Source organism: Myxine glutinosa, chromosome 5 (assembly GCF_964187855.1).
Source record: "Myxine glutinosa chromosome 5, kmMyxGlut1.1, whole genome shotgun sequence".
In the NCBI taxonomy this organism is placed as follows: domain Eukaryota; kingdom Metazoa; phylum Chordata; class Myxini; order Myxiniformes; family Myxinidae; genus Myxine; species Myxine glutinosa.
The window spans coordinates 143,060,418-143,082,238 of NC_136265.1; the positions used below are offsets into that span (position 1 = coordinate 143,060,418).

At 49.1% G+C, this 21,821-nt stretch overlaps 1 protein-coding gene across 2 annotated transcripts in view; it reads right to left on the bottom strand.

Moving 5' to 3' along the window:
* The window catches only part of SLC38A12 (solute carrier family 38 member 12), a 244,239-nt gene that overhangs the window by 165,888 nt on the left and 56,530 nt on the right, over window positions 1-21,821 (bottom strand). For both annotated transcript variants that reach the window (XM_078778807.1, XM_078778808.1), the window contains exon 4: window positions 7,365-7,486. In XM_078778807.1, coding sequence (XP_078634933.1) covers window positions 7,365-7,486 — 122 coding nt within the window. The remainder of the gene's footprint in view (window positions 1-7,364; window positions 7,487-21,821) is intronic.

Here is a 21,821-nt window from a genome sequence, read left to right on the forward strand (position 1 = left end):
AAAGAAAAAAAGAAAAAGGCAGTTCTAGCAAATTTCCTTATTTCCCAGGCCAAGCTGGCAATGTACATGAAAGTCTAAATTAAAGAATGATTTGTACAGCACAGTCACTGTGGTAACTTTTAAGGCATTTGTGAAAGCCGAATAAAACTTGAATTTTACTGTTGTTCTCATTCCAGTCAATTGGAGCTGTTTCAGAAGCTATGGTGTACGAATGTTGAATTTTGTAAAGTATCTGAGGGCTCTTTGGTACTCACTTTTGAGAACTTGCTTCATTATTGTGTTTACTTTGTTAGTTTAAATTTTCCTTCTGTGGTTTATATTTCCTCCTATGTAAACTGTCTGTAACTACTGGTTCTGATTTATTCGAGTTTGTTGTAACAACGCCTTTAACAAAAAAAAAAAAAATTGTAATAAAAGGACACAAAAGTCTCTCTCTCTCTCTCTCTCTCTCTCTCTCTCTCTCTCTCTCTCTCTCTCTCTCTCTCTCTCTCTCTCTCTCTCTCTCTCTCTCTCTCTCTCTCTTCTCTCTTCTCTCTTCTCTCTTTTCTCTTTTCTCTCTCTCTCTCTCTCTCTCTCTCTCTCTCTCTCTCTCTCTCTCTCTCTCTCTCTCTCTGTCTCTCTCTCTCTCACACCCCTCTTTGTCTCTCCCCCACCCCTCTCTGTCTCACCCCCACCCCTATCTGTCTCACCCCCACCCCTCTCTGTCTCACCCCCACCACTCTCTGTCTCACCCCCACCACTCTCTGTCTCACCCCCACCCCTCTCTGTCTCACCCCCACCCCTCTCTGTCTCACCCCCGTTTCTCTCTCTCTCTTACCCGCCCATCTCTGCCTGAAGACTCTGTAAGACCCCTAAGACTCTGTAAGACCCTTAAGATCCATAAAATCCTTGAGACCCTTTAAGATCACTAAGACCATTTAAGATGCCAAAGATCCTTAAAACACTTAAGATCCAAAAAACCCTCGAGATCTTTAAGACCCTGACCACCCCTAAGACCATCAAGACTGTTAAGACCCCAAATACCCATAAGACCCTTAACATCCTTATGACCCCAAATACCCTGAAGACCCACAAGACCCTTGAAACCCCTAACACCCCATAAAACCTCTAAGACACTTTAGACCCCAAAGACCCTTAGATTTTTATACCCTTTAGATTCCTCAAACCTTTCGACCTTTACACCCCTTAAATCCCTTTAGACGCCTTAGACCTTAATATCAGTAGGACCCCTTTACACTCTTCAGACAGATTAGACAGCTCGGACCCTTAACCATATCAAGCATGTAAAAAACGTCTAAAAAGGTCCAAGTGGTCTTAGGCAAGCTTTAGACCACTTGAGCCTTTTTAGACCCTTTTTACATGCTTGAGAGATTATACCCTTTTCGCCCCTTAGACACTAACTACTATTGGAACGTACCCTTTGGAGTTTATACCATTAGACCATCTAGAACCTTTCAAGCTTACACCACGCAAACATCTATATAGTCTTCTTGACTATACCTTTTCCAGCAAGTAATGCGCAAACTCGACCCACCAAGTGGGTGGGTATTCTGCTAGTCAAATTCTCTGACTCTGACTTTGGTACTCTGCTTGGTATCTGCGAGTCATAGCTCTGCTAATTCCACATTCAATGAAACCAAGTGATTGATTTATGGTAAAGCACATTCAAAATGATAATACAACATAGGTATATACTATAGGCCACAGAATGAACCAGACGATAACCACAACTTGTTATTTTACCTCCCTTTTCTCTGCTTACCAAAACATAAGCAAAGTTAATTGTTTTTTTTCCCAACTTAAAGCTATTTCATTCCACTTACGACTTTGAACAGCAATTCCCGCTCCGACACTATATTCACTGAAGCTGTCCGGAGTCCCTAATAATTCAAAGATTAATTTGGTTGCCATTACTGCCAGAAGCAACACAACAAGCGAATACAGAAACCGTGGGGGCACTCGACGTTGTAAATCCACGGTTGGAAAAACAAGCTGTGCAGTATATCTTCACAGCCCTCGTGTTGCACGCGTATCCCATTTAAAAAATGAACTTCAACAAGATCGATGGTCGGTTAGGAATTCAAATGGATTTTTTTTCATTTTTGTAATTGTGCATTTCCTTTGTTGCTGATACTGATTCAAAAATAGAACGGCACTCGGTAAAGCGCATACCTCCACCAGGCTTGAAGTTTATGTTTTGTATCCCAATCCCACTCATAGGCCGAATCTGGATTCGGACCTGAACCAAAATCTAATCGGCTTGTTCTCGTCACCTAACCAACTCATCCACCAGGTTTAGTCATAACTCCTCCATAACTTTTTTATATAATGTTATATATCGCTTTTGGCCCGATCTCTCAATGGTGAAGAATCACTTGAAAAATGAAATAACTCTCGTATCCGAATCCATATTCAGATCTTCACCAAAATCAAATCCATTCCTCCTTGTCAGACACCCAACCGGTCCACCAAGTTCCGTCCGAATCTGTCCACAACTTTGTTGAGATATCCTGCTATGTATCATTTTTGGCCCTACCTCCCAATGGTGAAGAATCACTTAAAAAATTGTAGTAGCCGGATCCGAATCTGGATCTTCACCAAAATCTAATCATTTCGTCCTTGTCACATACGCTACATCTCTGCGAAATTTCGTCTGAATCCGTCCACAACTTTTTGAGATATCTTGTTCACAAACAGACAAACAAACAAACAGACAGACAAACAGACAGACAAACAGACAGACAAACAGACAGACAGACAGGGGTGAAAACATAACCTCCATCCACCTTCGGTGGTGGAGCTAAAGACATCTGCAGCTTATTATTTCCCAAACAAGTTGAATTTCTTGATCAGTAATCTGAGAATACAAATATGTGGGAAGACGACTTGCGATGTTCGCCTGCACATGTGGAATAGTGCAAGTGGTTGAAATACTGACCTCTCCAGAGGGAAGGGGTATTGTGGGTAGGAAAACGATCCCAATTCTGAAAAGAAATACTCCCGCTCTCAGTAGAAGCGGGTATTACTAGAATGCACAAATTTAAACTTCAGAAGAGGATTTCACTTCATAAAAAAATTCAACTTCTTCAGAAGACTGAGCGGAAGACTTTCATATGAAAGACGGCATGTTCCTGGCTCCATGAAGGGAAGAGAAGATTTTGGATGCAAGGGATCTCTGGGTCATTCCTGAGACAATTGCTGTCCATATATTATTATATATATATATCCGTCGTTACAGAGGAACGGGCTTGTTTTAGCTGAGGATAATGACTGTACCTGAGTTGCAGTGTTGTCATGATTTACACCAATCATAATACAAACAATTATTTTGCACAAATTTATTTGTAGTGTTTGTGATATTACATTATATAAGCAATTTAGGTTGAAGATTTAGGTTGAAAAAATAAAATCAAAAATAAGAAAGAACCCCTCATCACATACATACAGGAGGCGTAGGTGCAGACTGGAAATTTGGGACGGTTACACCTCACCACCACGTAATTAAAAACACCTCACCACCAATTAATTCAAAACACCTCACTACCACATAATTTAAAACACCTCACCACCACACAATTCAACACACCTCACAGCCACGTTATTAAAAACACTTTACAACCACGGAAACAAAAGTTTGAGGGAGTAGATCAGTGACAACACAGACACTGCCCAGATATGTAGATATATAGATAGATGACTGTACCTGAGTTGCTGTTTTGTCATGGTTTACACCAATCATATATACAAACAATTATTTTGCACAAATGTAATTGTAATGTACGTGATATTACATTTCATAAACAATTGAAGTTGAAGATTTAAGTTTTAAAAAAAAATGTTTCAAAACTAGAACGGCACTCAGTGGAGCACATACCTCTGCCAGGCTGAACAGTGTATGTTTTGCATCCCAACTGATAGGCCGGATCTGGATTCAGACTTGAACCAAAATCTAATCGGCGTGTTGTTGTCGCATAACCAGCTCATCCACCTAGTTTTGTCATAACTTGTCCACAACATTTTTAAAATATCATGTGATATATCGCCTTTTGCCCGATCTCTCAATGCTGAAGAATCACTTAGAAAATTAAATAATTCTCGGATCCGAATCCATATTCAGATCTTCACCAAAATCGTATCAATTTGATCTTCTCACACACACAACCGGTCTATCAAGTTTTGTCCAAATCCATCCATAACTTTTTGAGATATCCTGCTATGTATCGTTTTTGGCCCGATCTCCCAATGGTGAAGAATCACTTTAAAAAATTTAATAATTCTCATATCCGAATCCGAATCCATATTCAGATCTTCACCAAAATCGAATTGATTTGGTCTTGTCACACACCCAACCTGTCTACCAGGTTTCGTCCAAATCCGTCCACAACCTTTTGAGATATCCTGCTATGTATCGTTTTCAGCCCTATCTCCCAATTTTTTTTTTTTTTTTGTATACTGAATCAAGGCTCGTGAAAGAGCTAAAACCCAACTAAAATGTTGAAGAAACCCTTGAAAATTTTCGACAAGCCGGGATCCTCACCAAAATCTAATCATTTCGTCCTTGTCACATACACTGCCTCTCCGCCAAATTTCGTGCAAATCTGTCCACAACATTTTGAGATATTTTGTTCACAGACAGACAAACAGACAGGGGTGAAAACATAACCTCCCTCCACCTTCGGTGGCAGAGGTAAAAAATTACCCTTAGGACATACACAGGAGAGATAGGTGCATACCAGAAGTTTGGTACGATTTCACAAAAGTTTGAGGAAGTATTTCAGTGACAAGAAAACACAAGACAAGACAGACACTGCACAGATATATATTTATTTATTTATATATATATAGACTTGGCATTTAATATGGATATTTTTTTTTTTCTTGACTTTGGTTTACTTTCTTAACTCAGTATATCAATCTGGTGAGTTTATTTTACACAATGGTGATTTATTTGTTAAAAGAACCATGTCACTGATTGTCTGTCGCAGCAAGAAGTCAACAGCAGGATTATATCACAGGTAGTGTGGCAAAATGTACGGACAGGTGCATTTGACGATTGGCTTTACAGTCAGGTATACAAGGGTTGTTGCGTTCTGTATTAGTGGAAAACAACTGCTGCACGTCTCCAAAAGTTATTGCCGCTTCCTCTGGAGATGGTCCGTCAACTCGACAATGCTGTTTGTCATGGAGTGGTGGCTTTACGAAATTACGGCACGAAAGACCGTGCTATTGCTCGGCAGTATGGCATCACTCAAGGTCAGGTGTCAAAGATCCTGAAACTAAATGCTCAGAGGGGTGTCCCTACTCCAATACCGAGGGCAGGGCATCCCCGCAGAACCACAAGGAGGGATGATCGCCAGCTGCACCGGTTAGTCCGCAATGGCCGTACCAAGTCAGCTAATCGGCTTAGAGCTGAGTGGCAGCAACTGACAAATGCGCCTGTATCCAGAAGGCTAGTCAACCAACGACTGGTTCAAGCAGGCTATCGTGCCAGGCGTCCCCTGAGAAAGCCACGCCTGACCAGACAACACCGCCAGCGCCGACTGCAGTGGGCCAGAGAGCACCGTCAATGGCAGCCAGGACACTGGAATCACGTGATCTTCAGTGACGAGTCTAGATTTCTGGTCTATCGTCAAGATGGCCACGTCCGAGTGCGCAGACAAGTGCATGAAGTCTACAACAAAGATTGTATAGTGCCAAGAGTCCAAGCTGGAGGTGGTGGGGTGACCGTTTGGGCTGCTTTTCATGCAGGGGGCAAAACTGACCTAGTTGTTCTGAATGGAAACCTGAACCAGTTCAAGTACAGGGCCATTCTGGAAGAAACATTGCTTCCATTTGCTCGTGCAGCCTTTCGAGGAAACTTTGTCTTCCAAGGTGACAATGCACGGCCTCATCGTGCTCGCATGATCCAACACTTTCTTGCTGACCGTGGTGTAGAGCATATGGAGTGGCCTGCCATGTCCCCGGATATGAATCCGATAGAGAACTTGTGGGCAGAATTAACGCGTCAAATCGACCACTTGGACCAGCAGCCGACCTCTGTGCGTGAATTGCAGCAGGCTATTGTCACTGCATGGCAAGCAATTCCTGTCCAAACCTTGGCAAATCTCCTGAACAGCATGCCTCAACGTGTACGTGCTCTCCTGAATGCTCGTGGGGGTTACACGAAGTACTGAACTGTAATTTTACTGTCCATAATCCCAGTCGTAATTTAACTTTTGTTTTTGTTAAAAAAAATTTGGGCTAATGTGCAAAATAAAGAGATACTTCTGGAAAACGTACAGAAGTTTAACACAGTACTGTCCATGAATTGAGTTCGATATCAGTTTACATCACTTTCAAGGATCAATTTATTTGTTTCGAAATGTCAAATGTGGTTTTTGTTTCTTTTAAAGGTCACATTAACAAAATCTAGAATAATTTCAACATAATTCCAATGAACTTTTGGTTCAAAGACATCTTGAAAAGTAAGTTCACCCCCACAAAAAAAATATTCCATATTAAATGCCAAGTCTGTAATTTTATGACCACTTTGGCCTTTTTCTTCAAAAGTATTACAAGCGACCTTTTGGGGTGACATTCATATACAAGAACTATACATATAGTAGTAAAAGTATTCCTTGCTTTACTGACGGATTTAATGACAAGACAACGTGTTGTACTTCACAAACATTCTGCTCTATTCAATCCATCATTTGCCTGAGGTCATCTTCCATCTGCATGGAAGTCAGCTCACATCACCTTCATTAACCATCCTCGCTGCTTATATATGGCCAGAGCAAAATGCCACTTTGCTATGAAGCTCAGTGTTGGATGCTTTGGTTTGAACCTCTGCTTAAAATAAGTGAAATGAAACATTTTGAAAATTTCGAATTATTTTCACTCAGATTTCAACATCAACACAATGCATATTGTTAAGTTGTTTTAACTTTCTTAATACAAGAAGATGATTTGTAATCCTGACTATCACCTGGTGGCACTATATGATACCCATTTACAGAGAGAATTGGGGTTTTCCCCATACCCTTTACCAACCAACCCCCAATATGCTACTCAGAGAGAAACCAAACTTGTGGTTCCCTTAGGCAACATGCAAAATTTGGTTGGACTTGGTTCACCAGCCTTTTAGCTTTGTAATCATATATAAACAAACACAACTTGAGCTTTATATATTAGAAAGATACATGTATGAAATGGTAAAAGTAGAAAATGAAAAAAAATAATCAAAAACCCCATAATACGGGCAGTTTTCCCCTTCAGCTGTCACAACAAGGAAGTGAACTTTGTGACACTCCAGGTTTGTATTACCAAATCCATGCACATAAGCATTGTTTACATTACTCTAAGAAAGACTTTGCTGCACACACCTCATGAAAGCCAGGACTGCCAGAAGTAACAAACCCACAAGCCAGCCGGCTGTGGCAAAGGCTTTAGGCATGGTCAGCGCCCCTGTGCCGATGATCAAATTGAACATGTACACCAAGAAAATCTGTTGAACACATCACACACGCATATAAATATATGGTAAAACTGGAAAACACCACAATGGGCTATGACAGCCAAATGATGGAGAGTGGAACAAAGGCCATTGATATATATATATATATATATATATATATATATATATATATATATATATATATATATATATATATATATATATATATATATATATATATATATATATATATATATTGTTACGGACCGCGGATAAGATGTTGTTTTGCCGAGCGGATGGCACCGCGGCCGAACAGTTACCCCGACTAACCCGATTTCTGAACGTTGGCCAAAATCGCACCACAGATATTCAATGGGGAAAAGACTAAAGCGAAGGATGTGAAGAAGAAGAAAGACAAAGGGTAAGGAATACAAATATAATTTATTTACTATATACAACCAAAAGTAACCAAGGAGAAGGAAAGATAATAAAATAATATACAGAAGAATCAGAGACACAGTGCAATTATTAGCTTACCTACAGTCTTAATTAAACCCAGGACAGAACAAACAAAAGACAGACTCACGTGGGGAATGATGATAGGAATGGCAGGAGGTGGATGGCTGGAGGGGGAGGAAGGTTCAGCTGGACCCGCAGCACGGTCGGGTCGGGGATTAGCAGCCGCCGCCCTTTCTCGATCGGCGCGTTTAGCAGCCGCCGTTCCTTCGCGGCCCCGTTCGAAACTGCCGTCAAGGCCCCGAAGCTGCTGTGGCTGAAGCTGCTGTGGCTGCTGCTGCTGTGGCTGAAGCTGCTGTGGCTGAACTTGCGGTGGCTGGAGCTGCTCTTTCCGGGATCCCTTACTCAACTCTTCTCAACTCAACTCAACTCTTCTCGTACTCAACTCCTGCTCAGTCCAACCACCCACTCGGTTCTTGCGCGCGCGCTTTTATAGCGCCTCAGGCGATCAAGCCGCCGGCCTTCAGGACACGCCCCTCGGTGAGCTCGCTTCGGCCCTGATTGGTGGGCACAGGCCCTCTGACTCCACCCTTGATGACGATGGGCGGGCACGCCCTTCTTCCCCGAGCTGAGCACATGCTTAATGGCGGCTATTGTAGTTGGCAGTAGAAGTTTTGGGAGTGGGAATGGGGAATGAAAGGGAATCTATCTTACTTGGTGCAATGGAGTGTCATCTTAATGGAAGACAAGGCCTTACCCTAATACACATAATAAGGAAATAAGCTACTGAACAGGGATATTATGGTGTCCTTCATGTATGCTTTATGGAACTAACTACGGAAACGCCCTTTGACCTTTATACAACACTGGAGCAAGGAGGGCGATATTTTACAACAATTTACACTACAACAACAAAAAAAAAAAAACCATTCTCATATCCACAACACTGCACCCTCCTCCTCTTAGGCACGTCCCGGGCCTATAACTTTAACTTTTAGTGTGGCACGTAGGTGTAGTTCCCTCTACATTTAACCTGACCCTGAGTGCGACAGTTTTAAAACATAAATAAATATGTCCCGCTGCTCCATTGCACCCTACCTAACAGACTCACGCCCACAGCTAACCGAATTGCGGAATGGTCTTCAAACTATACATTGACGGTGGGGATCATTATTTACAATGGCTCTGCTTTTATTTACAAAACTAAACCAGGACCTGTGATTGTTCTTTCTGGGGGGGGGGGGGGGGGGGGAGACAGTCTGCTCTGCATCGACGCACCATGTAAGCACCCAAAACGCACCAACACACCCTCAAGCACCAATCGGTGCTCAGTCATCTCAGTTCATCAAAATAAAAACAACAACCCCTAACCCTGCTGGTGGTCTCTTGCTCTTCGGCTCCCTCTGCTGGCTATTTGCTTTCTTCCTGGTGTTGTCATCTTCCTTTGCTGGCGGCCTATTTGTATTACAATAAAATGCACCCAACGTGTCCATTTCTATTTTATTTATGGCCCACAGGGGGCCGACTAGTGTGGTTCACCTGTGGGGCATCGGTGCCCTGTGGCCAAGGTCCGCCAGCAAGATTTCGGGCCTTCATGGCCGGTTCCAGCAGAGGGGCCATGCCCCAACCCATGGGGTCCATCAGTGGTGCTCTCCCACAGACATGTGGTCCATAATGTGGTGCATCGATGCAGACAGCTGGTTCTGGGAGTTCCGGGCGCACAATGGCGGACTCACGCATGCTCCCCACGGCGCCCAGTGGCACACAGGCCCTCATGTGGGAGACAAAGGGGGGAAAGACAGATGAGCGAGGGGTAGAGGTCACAAGGGTACACATCAATCAAGGCAATGCAAGGCGAAGTGCGTACGGAGAGCGAAGTGAGAAATGCTCGTCCCTACCGTACGTCACCCCCCCCCCCCCCGTCACCTACTCTACCCTTGCCCTTACCCCATATTTACAAAAATCTACACATTTACAAATTCGTCACTAATGTCACGTCTTCCCCATATTTCTTCTATACCAAATTCGTCTTCACAATCCCACTAATCAAAATTTGCCATCACCCAATTCATCATCAATCCTCATAAGGAGGAAGAGATGGAACACAAAGCACAATGTCACACCCACGTCATGATGCGTCTCACAATCCAAACATCTGCACAATAAAAATAATAAAACATGGCATGGTGTGGAGGTACGTCATCCCAGGTGAGTGGATGCAGATGGTGCGAGGAGACTTCAATCCTAACTATCCTCTAAATGACATTAACACACTTTACACTACCTGGGGTCTTTCCCTGCCAATCCATTGGCCAACTTACACTATGGGTTTTAAAAACCAATTCCCATTGACCAACCTGTGGTGCTTCTCAATTTGGGGTCTCACTCCCCCGATTCATCTCCCGGTGCCCTTGCACAATTTCCGGGCTGGGCCGTGTAGCTCTCCCAGTAGGTCTACCCACCTGCACACCTCCACCACTGCAGTTGCCACCCGAGCTTACCTAGCTCCTCACCCTAACCTATCTAATTGGGGAAGGCCCCTCCTGGCTCTGTCACCCCTCGGTGCCCTCTGGCACTGGGCTACCCGGGTCCGTCCTCCGGATCCTCGGGCCCCATCCACAACAACTCTACCGGCTCCCAGAGCCCACCTGCGGCCTCACCTGGCCGACATCCTCACAGTGGTGGAGTGCCCAAACCAACTACACACACTAACAGGCTACACGCCCAGCCATTTCCACAACACTAATGCACCCATCCCAACTCTCCTGTGCAACTACCCGCACCACAGATGCCAATATCCAACCACAATTTACCTATACCCTCTACCTAACACTTACACTACCCTCCCCGGGTATTCGTGATGGGGGTCCACTCTTCCCCCATTCACACCTCCACACCATCCACTCCACTCCACAGTTTCCCCCATACTCACTCCACGACCATCCATTCCAATACTCCATATACTCCATACCATTTATTCCACACAACCATTCTCCATACACCTGTCGTTGCACACCTGTGCAATCACACCTGGTGCCACCTGCACCCTCCTTCCTTCCTGGACCATTTGGTCAACACAACACACATCACCATCACTCCCTCATACACTGCTCCATCCACCTGTCCAGTTGCACACCTGTGCAATCACACCTTTTAACCATACACACGGCATCATCTAATCTACCTGTTGCCCTGCTAACTTAGTGCTCCCCGTCTTCCCTTTAAACTAAGCACATACCACGTCATTATCATCCACACTAATCTACCTGCGTCCCCACTACAGGTATCATTGTCACTACCTAACCTTAACGTTACCTAAGGTCATCTTCTAGGTCCCTACACATTATCCAAACCCTCCCTCGGCGAGCTTACACTGCCATAAACCCCATAAGACTAATGCTCCTTTGCCCCCGTTGTGAGAGATGGCAGAGTTGCCATCCCATCACATCGGGTATCTCTCACTACCAACCCCCCCAGTCCTCTGACGCTACGAGCCCCCGTCGCAAGAGGTACTGGGTCCTGCCTCGGCATCTAGAGCCGAGGCGATCCATGAGGGCGCCTGCTCGCCGGCATAAGGTCTTATCCGGTCGGCATGGACGATCCAAGGGAGGGCCCGTGGCCCCATTTTGATCTTAACGACCACGTCACAGACTTGCGACAGGACGACTCCCGGGCCTTGCCAGGGGGAGGTGAGTTTTGGGCACCTGCCCTTCCGCCTCCGGGGATTAAAGAACTAAATCTTCATCCCCGGAGCGTATTGACTCCCCTGGCTCCGGTCGTCGTACCTGCGCTTCATCTTGGCCCCCGCCAGATGGAGCTGGCGGCGGGCGAAGGCATGGACCCGCTCCATGCCTTCCTCCAAGTGACGTGCGTAACCCTCCCTCGGCGGTGTATCCGTGGTGTCTGGCACGGGACCGCATAGCAAGTCGGCGGGAGCCCGTAACTCCCGCCCATACATAAGCAACGCTGGACTGCATGCGGTGGCTCCGTGCTGGCTAGTTCGGTAGGCCATCAACAAGTACGGGAGATGTTCGTCCCAGTCATCCTGACGGGTGGTGGTGAACAATGCCAGTTGTTGGATCAATGTTCGATTGAACCTTTCCACCATCCCGTCAGATTGTGGCCGCAAGGGCGTGGTTCTGGTTTTCCGAATTGACAGGAGTCTGCACACATCTTTTAATAATTGGCTCTCAAAATTTCGTCCCTGATCGGTGTGCAGCTCCTGTGGAATCCCGTGCCGACATACAAATCCTTCCACGAAGGCCTGTGCTACCACCCCGGCTTCTTGGTTGGGGAGGGCATAGACCTCCGGCCACTTTGTGAAATAGTCCATTACAACGAGGATATACTTATTACCTTGGCGGGTGCGGGGCAGCGGTCCTAGAATATCCATAGCCACCCGCTCAAGGGGGGCCCCCACCTGGTGTAATTGAAGGGGGGCCCTCATCCTCCGTGCTGGTCCCTTTTTGGCAGAACAGGCGTCGCATCTCCGACACCAGTCCTGTATGTCGCGCCCCATATTCACCCAATAGAACCTCCGGCGGACCCGAGATGTTGTCTTTGTCCTGCCCAAATGGCCGCCGGAGCGGGTACCATGCACCTGTTGCAATATGACGTTCTTAAATTTGTCAGGGACTATCACCATCCAGGAAGTTCTATCAGAGGGAACCTCCACCCACTTGCGATACAAGATGTTGCCTTTCAATTCCAGGGTCTGCCACTGAGCCCAATACGTCTTTGTTTGCGCCCCGAGGGGGGTGACCTCTTCCCCCTTTGGTCTTTGCCCCAATTTGACCCATTGGAACACCGGCCCCAGAACAGGATCCTCCTGCTGGGCCGTGCTCCAAGCCAACTCTCCAAATTCCTCGTCCGCGGTTAGTGGCAAAATTGGCGCTCTCACCCGGGTTGCCCGGACGACGAGAATCGGGGCAGAATCACCCAATTGCTCCCTCTACTCGTGTCTCGCACAAAATTTGCAGTTTTCCCCCAGACAAGGACGCCGAGAGAGTGCGTCTGCATTACCATGGGCCTTCCCGGCCCTATGGGTCACATCAAAATCGTACTGCTGCAACTTTTCCAACCACCTTGCAATTTGGCCCTCCGGTTCCTTGAACCGAAGGAGCCATTGCAAGGAGGAATGGTCAGTTCGAACCGAAAATTTCCGCCCGTACAGGTACGGGTGGAAATGGTTCATGGCAGCCAGCATAGCCAATAACTCTTTGCGAGTAACACAATAATTTCGCTCGGGCCTACTTAAGGCCCGACTATAATAACCAATCACTCTCTCCACGCCCTCCTGTGTCTGAGACAAAACTGCGCCCAATCCTTCCTGGCTCGCATCCGTGTCCAGGGTAAATGTCCCATCACTAGTGGGGTAAGCTAGAAGGGGTGCGGATGTTAGACACCCCTTCAATTTTTGGAAGGCCTCGTGGCACTCCCGTGTCCAATTAAATCGCGTCCCCTTCTCCGTAAGCCGGTGGAGGGGACGGGCCAACTCCGCAAATTTCACCACAAAGCGCCGGTAGTAGGAGCAGAGTCCCAAAAATCCCCGCACCTCCTTGAGGGTACGTGGTGCGGGCCACTCCTCTACCGCTTTAATTTTGTCTGGGTCCGTTTTTACCCCCTCGCGGCCGATAACGTGACCTAGATAGGCCACCTCTCTTGCAAACAAGGTGCACTTACTCGGGTTCAGCTTCAACCCTGCCTGTCTGAGGCACCCGAACACCTGGTCCAAATTAGCTAACGCCTGGGGGAAGGTCTTGGCATGTACTAGGACGTCATCCAGGTATACCAGGCATGATTGCCATGGCATGCCGCCTAGTACATGTTCCATTAATCGCTCAAAGGTGGCGGGGGCGTTACACAAACCAAACGGCATCACAGTGAACTGATACAGCCCCTTACCTGTGGAAAATGCCGTGTTCTCCTTCCCTGTCCGATCCATCTCCACCTGCCAATACCCACTCTCGAGGTCCAAAGTTGTGAACCAATTTGAGCCCGCAACAGCATCGAGGGTGTCATCAATCCTTGGCAGGGGATATGAGTCCTTGAGTGTCATGTTGTTTAGCTGGCGATAGTCCACGCAGAACCATGTGGTCCCATCCTTCTTTTTGACCAGCACAACAGGTGACATCCAAGGACTTCCCGAGGGCTCGATCACGCCTGCGTCGAGCATTTTTTCAACCTGTTCGTCAGCTTCCGCCCTCTTGCTCCAAGGGAGCCGTCGGGCGGGCTGACGAATAGGCCGGGCCTCACCGGTGTGGATCTGATGTTTCACCAGGCCCGTACGTCCAATATCCCCGGTGGACAAGGAGAAGAGGTCCAAATGGGACCCAACCAGTTTGTGTAAGGCCTCCCTCTGGGTACCTCCCAACTCTATGCTACTCCGATTTACCATCTCGCAAATGGGATCGGGCCAATTCCTACTACTTATTGAAGGCTCCCCCTGGGGCCGGCTCGGCTGGACGTTCTCGCCCCTCACTAACGTGACTTCTCTAACTGGGGTGCAGCCAGCTACCTTCGTGCCCCTCACTATAGTGCGTGGTTCTGTGCTAATATTAATTACTCGGACGGCCACCACCGGCCCGTCCGTTTTTACAAGGGTGCGGCCCACGATTAAACCAGGTATGGATCGCGCTGCCACCGGTTCAACCAGGCCGCAGGACTCCTGCCATGTCAGGTGAGCTGACCATCGGGCCGGCACTATGGCCTCGGCCCCCGGAGGGATGGTCACGGCCTCAGGAGCCTCCAGCTCCACCCTCTCGACCGTGCTCACCCCCTCCAATGGTAGCTCTTCCACTCCCCATCGCAGGATCCCCCAGCTCAAGTCAATTTTACAACCGCTGGCAGTCAACAAATCCAACCCTATTAAGCATGGGTCGCACACCTCCGCCACCCAAACCTCTATCTCTTGCTTTGCCGATCCCAACTTGAGGGTCACAAAACCACGCCCTATGATCGGGGCCGTTGCCCCGGTAGCCAACTGCAAACTATGATTTTCCAGACGCTGGATTTTACCCCAGCCGTCTGCACTCGAATTAAGGATCACGGGGCTGATGATCGTGGCGCTGGCTCCCGTGTCCACAACGGCGTCTACCCCCACGCCGGCAATTTTGCACCGAATTGTTAAGCTACCTGTTCCAATTTGGCCACAATGAATGACCTGTCGCGTCAACGAGGGCTTCTCTCCATCCCCTACTGCTGAACACCGCCCTGCATGCCCGGCACGTTCTAGTTTCCCGGGCCCTGGCGGGGGGGTGTCTGAGGTCGGCTAGGCCGATCGATACTGGGCGGAGTTGAGGGCATCGGCTGACGGGAAACGTCCCGGCGCGGAGCTCGACACTCCCACGCACGGTGACCCATCCGAGCACAATTATAGCACCTCACCTGGTAAGGTGCTTGCCTCCGGTATTCCAAATTTCCCCCCCTGTATGTCCGAATTGGGGTACTCTGTTGGGGACTACCGGGTGCCACCACTGGAGCCGCCTGCCATGGTCCAGGTCCCGCTAGACGCCGATCCACCAGCCTCCGAACCATGCTCTCCAGGTCAGGGCCCCCGTCGGGGGCCGGCCCCCTGGGGGGGGCGACCCCCATCACGGGCCCTACCTGACGCACCGCCACTGCGTGGCGCTCGCCTCCCCGGGCCAGCGGCCTCGCTGCTTCCCAACGGGCCGCAGCGTCGGCCGCCTGACTCATGGTCTGCGGGCGCCACATGGCGAGCTGTTGTCGGAGCTCCAGATCCGGGAGGGCCTGGATAAAGTGATCCAGCGCCAGGCTTTCCTGGGAACTCGCTGCCATGTCCGCGTGTGCAATTCCCACTGCGCGGCGAATGTCGTGCGCAAGTTCCCCGATGGTCTCCTGGGGCTTGCGTTTACGCTGCGCAAGTTGAGCTTTAACAGGCTCGCTTTGCTGCTCGATACCGAAACGATTAATTAAAGCCGCACGGGGAGCTGACAGGGGAGAGCACCCGGTGGTAAAGCTGTCAGCACCTCCGCCGCCGCACCGCGCAGCGCCCCTACCAGGTGTACTCCACCTTCGTCCGGACTCCAACCATTGCCTCGGCACACGTACTCAAACTGCGCCAGGTACGCCCTCAGATCACTCTTGCCGTCATACGGCGCGAGTGGTACCTTGTGGGCGCCCGAAGGCCGGACCCCGCGCGTCACTCCTGGCGGGATCAACGCGGGACCAAACCGTTCGGGCTCCCACAGTGCGCTATTCCCGGGGGGCTCCCGCGCGTCCCCCGTCCCTCCAAACACTACCCCTCCTGGTGTCGATGCCTGGGTCGCCCTTCCGCAACCCGCTACCCACTCCATACACCATTCTTTCACCTCGCACCATCTGCATCCACTCACCTGGGATGACGTACCTCCACACCATGCCATGTTTTATTATTTTTATTGTGCAGATGTTTGGATTGTGAGACGCATCATGACGTGGGTGTGACATTGTGCTTTGTGTTCCATCTCTTCCTCCTTATGAGGATTGATGATGAATTGGGTGATGGCAAATTTTGATTAGTGGGATTGTGAAGACGAATTTGGTATAGAAGAAATATGGGGAAGACGTGACATTAGTGACGAATTTGTAAATGTGTAGATTTTTGTAAATATGGGGTAAGGGCAAGGGTAGAGTAGGTGACGGGGGGGGGGGGGGGGGGGGGGGTGACGTACGGTAGGGACAAGCATTTCTCACTTTGCTCTCCGTACGCACTTCGCCTTGCATTGCCTTGATTGATGTGTACCCTTGTGACCTCTACCCCTCGCTCATCTGTCTTTCCCCCCTTTGTCTCCCACATGAGGGCCTGTGCGCCACTGGGCGCCGAGGGGAGCATGCGTGAGTCCGCCATTGTGCGCCCGGAACTCCCAGAACCAGCTGTCTGCATCGATGCACCACATTATGAATCACATGTCTGTGGCTGACCACCACTGATGGACCCCATGGGTTGGGGCATGGCCCCTCTGCTGTAACCGGCCATGAAGGCCCAAAATCTTGCTGGCGGACCTTGGCCACAGGGCACCGATGCCCCACAGGTGAACCACACTAGTCGGCCCCCTGTGGGCCATAAATAAAATTAAAATGGACACGTTGGGTGCATTTTATTGTAATACAAATAGGCCGCCAGCAAAGGAAGATGACAACACCAGGAAGAAAAGCAAATAGCCAGCAGAGGGAGCCGAAGAGCAAGAGACCACCAGCAGGGTTAGGGGTTGTTGTTTTTATTTTGTTGAACTGAGATGACTGAGCACCGATTGGTGCTTGAGGGTGTGTTGGTGCATTTTGGGTGCTTCAATGGTGCGTCGATGCAGAGCAGACTGTCTCCCCCCCCCCCCCCCCCCCCCCCCAGCAGAAAGAACAATCACAGGTCCTGGGTTAGTTTTGTAAATAAAAGCAGAGCCATTGTAAATAATGATCCCCACCGTCAATGTATAGTTTGAAGACCATTCCGCAATTCGGTTAGCTGTGGGCGTGAGTCTGTTAGGTAGGGTGCAATGGAGCAGCGGGACATATTTATTTATGTTTTAAAACTGTCGCACTCAGGGTCAGGTTAAATGTAGAGGGAACTACACCTACGTGCCACACTAAAAGTTAAAGTTATAGGCCCGGGACGTGCCTAAGAGGAGGAGGGTGCAGTGTTGTGGATATGAGAATGGTTTGTTTTTTTTCCAGCGTGCGTGAGCTGGTTTGTAGCTGGAACTACAAAACCATTCCAGCGTACACTACAACAACAAAAAAAAAAAAACCATTCTCATATCCACAACAATATATATTGTTGCGGATATGGGATTTGCATCCATCCATATCCGCTTGTAAATATTCCCCTATTTCCTCAATACTTCCCAACTATCCCCAATCCCCCATTCCCTAGTCCCATTTTCTGTAAACAACACTCTGTAGACCCGACCTCCCCCTATTTCCCCCATTAAATGTCGTGCCCAGGTTCACCGCATCTCATGTAAGACAACTATAGGACATCTTGCTAGTTATTCTTAGTCTATGTCAGTTAAGGACTCGTTTCCATTAATTCTGACTCTTCGTTGCACCAGAATGTGATTGTATGGCACCGTTAGGAAGTTTAGGACCTCCCAATACCTCCCCGCAGCTCTTCCTCACGGTTCAGCAACAACAACAACAACAGCAGCGGCGGGCGCGGGGAGTGCGCGTCCTCACTCCGGCTTGGTTGGTAGGGGGTGTTGGGAGGGCACCAGGCCTTTCCAACGAGCCGCCATCGAACATGTGCTCGACGGGGTTACCAAATAGGGGCTCCCTGTCAGCTCCTCGTCAAGGGCGGAGCCCGGTAACCCCCGCACCCAATAGAAGCGGCGGACCGGTCCCATCTGGGGCGGAGCCAACCAGCCGAGGGCGTGTCACTCCCCGCTGAGCATGCGCAGGAAGAGGGAGGTGACGTCAGATGCGCGCTGAGCTTGGAGAAAGAAGGACGCCACCTCCGAGCGCTGTGAGGCCTCCCTGCATCTTTTGGACCGTGCTTTATCCTGTCCCCGAGCCAAGGTGCACCTTGTGCTATCGACTACCTGTCCTTCCCTGCCATCAATCCCTGTGTAAGTCAGCCTTGTCCCGTTTGTCTGTGGTCTGTCTGGGATAAAATAAGAGTGTATTTAAGTGCCCATCTCTTCTGTGTCTTTTACCTCACTCTACCTTGTAATCTACCCCTTTTCTCCACCACTAATTATATCCTCCTCCGGAGGTCTTGAGAACTGTACCCCTTGCGTCGTTTCATCTATCCCAGTCGTTGTGTCCTTTCCATCATTGATTTAGCGTAGCGCGATTTGGCCAACGTCGGGTGGAATCGGGTGAATTGGGGAAGAATCGGGGGAACTGTTAGGTCGTGGTGGACCATCCGCTCGGCCCATCATAACATCTAATCCACGATCCGTAACAATTGGTGTCGAGGAGTGAGATACGAGGCCCGAAGCGCGCTTAACGCACTCAAAATTACAAGCAGTTGGAAATTGTTTTGTTTTACAAAAAAACCGAATTTTGAAAGTCGCGCTATGGCAGATCAAGACGGCTGGGTTCCGGTAGAGGAGAGTGAGGCAGGGACGATCCAGGACCAAATTGAGGGACAAGAGGAGAGCGAAGCAGTGAGGGCGGCAGGTTCGCAAAATGGCGTCCTCGCGCACGAGGTTGCGGGCGCGCAAAATGGCGCCTCGCACATGGCTACGGCGGCCGCACCCGCTGCACAAGTGGGAGGGATGGCCCAAATGCAGGCCCTCATGGAGCAATTTATGGTACAAATGCAGGCGTCCCTCAACATGCAGAAGGACGAGATGAGGGCTAATAGTCAGCAATTGGGGATTCGGATGGATGCTCAGAGTGAGCAAATGAGGGCTGATAGTGAGCAAATGAGGGCTGATAGTGAGCGATTGGGGGGCAGAATGGGGGGCAAAATGGGAGAAATGGGGGAACGGCTAGAAGCTAAATTTGAGGGGTTGGACAATAATCTTAAGGGATTAGACAAGAAATTTGAGGGATTAGACAAGGGGTTAGAGGGGGTGAAAAATGGGTTAATGGGGTTAGAAAACAGTATGGAAGGCAAATTGAGGGACATGAGGGACCAAGCGGAAAGGGAAGTTTAAAAAATGGGGCAGCAGATAGAGGGGGTCAGAATGGGGGTAGAAACTAAATTGGATGCTCACAGGGAGGAAATGGAGCAGATGAGGGTGGCATCTGGGCAGGAGATGCAAGTGATGGGAGAAGAGATCAGAAGAGGTGTGAGTGAGGAGGTCGGAGGAGTGCGCGAGGAGGTGAGGCACTGTAAGGAGCGCATGGAGAAGGAGGTGAGAAAGGGGACTGTAAAATTGCAAGGTGGTATAGAGGAGTTGACGCTGGGAGTGGAACAGCTGACGGAGGGACAAAAAGAACTAACAGAGCAGGTTCAGAGGAACACTGCGGTATTAGGAGGGTTAAAAGCGACACAAAACGACCTAAAAAATGACTTGATAGCGACACAGAGGCAATGTCAGATGGTACGTGAGGGACTGACAACGAGGTTGGACGAGGTGACAGAGTTAATGGAGACGAAGGACCGGCAGGTGAGGACGCACATAGAAACGGTCAAGGTGGCCTTAGAGGACGAGCTTGAGGAGACGCACCGGGAAATAAAAGAGGTGAAGCAGAAATTAGAAGAAGTGGAAGAAGGGGTAAGCGAAATTAAGAAGCGACGGAGAGGGGATAAGAAAGAGATCAAAGAAGAAGTAAAAGAATTGGTCCAAAGTCTGTGTTCGGATCATGATGATGTGCTCATTAACCGGATGAGGGATTCGCAGGTGATGGAGGAGAAGCGAAGAGAAAGAGGACCCGGTGTAAGTGGTGACCAATATGGTCGTGCGTATGATGCGCCAGGTGATTTAATAAGCTTGGGGGTCGAGATGGACCCGGGTGTTCATGAGAGGCCGTTGGTGAAGTGTGCGACAGGTCTGGTGTGCGAAAAAGGAGGTGTGCGAGAAAGTCCGACTCTGGGGCGCATGGGGAAAGAGTGCGCTGTCAAAAGTAAGGAAGAGTGTACACCTGTGGTGAGTGTTACAGAGGGTGTAACGGGAGAGTGTGCGCGAGAAAGGTGTGTAACGGACGGGTGCATGAGGAAAGAGTGCGCTGTCGAGAGTAAGGGTGAGTGCGCTGTCAAGAGTGGAGGTGAGAGTAGTAAGAGTGACACGGAGCGTGAGTTGGTTGTGACAGGTGAGAAAGGAAGCACACCTGGGATGGTAGAGCGTGTGTGGGAATGCACGCTGGAATTGGTAGTGAGGCACGTGGTAGGGTGTGCGAGTGAGAGCACACCTGTGATTGTCACAGAGGAGGTGACCGAGGAGGGGGCGCGAAGAGGTCTGTTGGTGAGGTGTGCGAGCGACGAATGTGTGCCAAGGTGTTCGGTGGTCAGGTGTGTGACCAAGTCTGTGAGTGGAATGAGTGTACCTGGGTGTGTAAGAGAAGGTGCAATGACCAAGAGCAGGGAAACGGCTGGATGTATGAGCAAGAAAGGGGTAGCGTATGCGTGTAAGCATGCGGGTGAGGCATCGACGGTAACCGGGTTAGCGGTTAGAGCGACTTATAGCCGAATCGGGCCCTCGGTGCGTGCCGGGCTTCGCGTGCCGGGAGAACCAGCGGGGATCCGAGCCACGGCGGGTTCGAAAGGACCGCCGTACGCGATCCACGCTGGGCCTCGCTTTGAACGGCCACGTCCGTGCTCCACTAGGCGGAGGTGGCAGCCCGATAGGAAGGGTCGTCATGGCGACCACTTTTTGTTGAGGCATTCCGGCAGGTCGAGATCGGGCCATGGGATGGCTCCGTGCCAAGATGGTGCGTGGGACCTCGGCCCGGGTAAACCTCCTTCCCTGCACCGAATGCGGGACGTATCCAGCCGCTGGCACCAAACAACCCGCATTCATGGCTTGGCTGTACGAAGCCGAGCTTTAGAAGTTAATTGGCGCACCGAGAGGCATTAGTAAGTAGACTGTAATGACGAGGATAGTGTTTTGGCCCCGAAATTAGAAAAACAAAATTTGATGATTGGCAAAGGATTGGCAGTAATGATTGGCAGATGATGGGTAGTGATTGGCAAATTTTTGATTTGTTGAAATTTGATGTGCAAAATTGGTAGTGGGAGATGCCCGATGTGGTGGGATGGCAACTCTGTCATCCCTCACAAACTGGGGGCAAATGCGCTATAGATTATGGGGTGTATGGCAGTGAAAACTAGCCCGGGTGGGTTAGGATATTGTGTGTAGGGATCTAGCGAAGATGACATTAGGTAACGTTAAGGTTAGTTAGTGACAAGGATACCTGTAGTCGGGACGCAGGTAGATTAGTATGGATGATAATGACGAGGGAGCGCAATAGTTTAAAGGGACGACTGGGAAGCGCAAGTTTCAGAGGGAGTAGTTAGATGAGATGATGCTGTGTGAGAACTGGACAG